General features: G+C 39.1%; 1 protein-coding gene across 11 annotated transcripts in view; it reads left to right on the forward strand.

Moving 5' to 3' along the window:
• The window catches only part of Rdl (Resistant to dieldrin), a 79,011-nt gene that overhangs the window by 59,155 nt on the left and 18,586 nt on the right, over window positions 1-1,270 (forward strand). For all 11 annotated transcript variants that reach the window (XM_026817414.1, XM_026817412.1, XM_026817413.1 and 8 more), the window contains exon 5: window positions 923-1,005. In XM_026817414.1, coding sequence (XP_026673215.1) covers window positions 923-1,005 — 83 coding nt within the window. The remainder of the gene's footprint in view (window positions 1-922; window positions 1,006-1,270) is intronic.

A 1,270-nucleotide genomic window follows, 5' to 3' on the forward strand; every position in this document is an offset into this window, starting at 1 on the left:
GCTTTGGGCAATATAAGTATATACTAAGTTTCAGTCTTTCTAGTGTTAATAAAGCAAACGATTCTTTTTCTATTTACAATTTGGAAACCAATCGAGCGATCTTTTTATGACATATTAGAGCCACTTTAATGTTAGCCGATTTCTGTAAAATGTTTCCGACATAGGGCCAATTTCTACAACTGTGCAGTTCATATTTCGTCCCACTAGCATCGACGAAAGTCGGCGAACTCGCGAACGACTCAAGAGGACATTTCGAGTAATGGAATATATATTTTCTTACGGGAAGAGGAGCGTAAAACTGCCACGTTCAGACGCGATTTTAACCCCGTTTCGATATCCCATCGCCATCGAGAAATCGCCTGGATACTTGAGAGAGCAATTGTCACGGCGGCGACAAATTTCTATCTCGCGTCCGCCGCCACCACGCTCACCCTCTTCTTTCCCCGATGCTGCCCACCCCCAAATGTCACCTGTCTCTATTCCCCGCTAAACCGCCCCAAAGTGTTCTGGTATTAACGGTGCTGCTATATTCAGGCGATCCATGCATACCTAAGTCCTCTATATACACACACGGTCCCGGATACAGAAACTCGAAACTAATTCGATAGAGTTAATAATAAATAGTAAAAGAAATTGTTACATAGAAACGAGTACCAATAGTTCAATGAATAAATTGTTTATATGCGGGTGAAATGTATCGACAATATTTTCAATGCAAAAGCAATGTGGGTTTGAAATTGGCCCAGCCCAGAGAATTTCAAACATTTTATATTAATAATTAATGCAACTTTATATTCATTTGTTTTTCCAGTTATGTGTTACCATTTATATATTATTTTGATAGCTGAAGGAGAAATGTTTTCCTCCCGTTGAATTTCGTAAAAATCTGGATTAATTGAGAGGTTTTTCGCGTTTGTTACAGTTTAACGATCACAGCATCGTGTCCGATGAATCTGCAATACTTTCCGATGGACCGACAGCTCTGCCATATCGAGATCGAGAGCTGTAAGTACGCACGTGCGCGTGTATAAATGCATAACATACTGAACTGAAGTGACAATTTGAGAAAAGTTCGACACCCTCGCCTCCGTCCACTGTCACACACAGATACGCTACATAAACGTACACAGACACATACGATACGACACCGAATCTGATCATCAAAACAGTGTCGATATTAAAAACGGCAATCGACGTAAAATATATTAATCGATGAGTTCATAATAATTAATTTTTAATTCATTTGTAGTAGCAATTGTATAATAAATAT

The sequence above is a fragment of the Ceratina calcarata genome, unplaced genomic scaffold (assembly GCF_001652005.2).
Source record: "Ceratina calcarata isolate Rehan_Ccalc_2016 unplaced genomic scaffold, ASM165200v1 scaffold576.2, whole genome shotgun sequence".
In the NCBI taxonomy this organism is placed as follows: domain Eukaryota; kingdom Metazoa; phylum Arthropoda; class Insecta; order Hymenoptera; family Apidae; genus Ceratina; species Ceratina calcarata.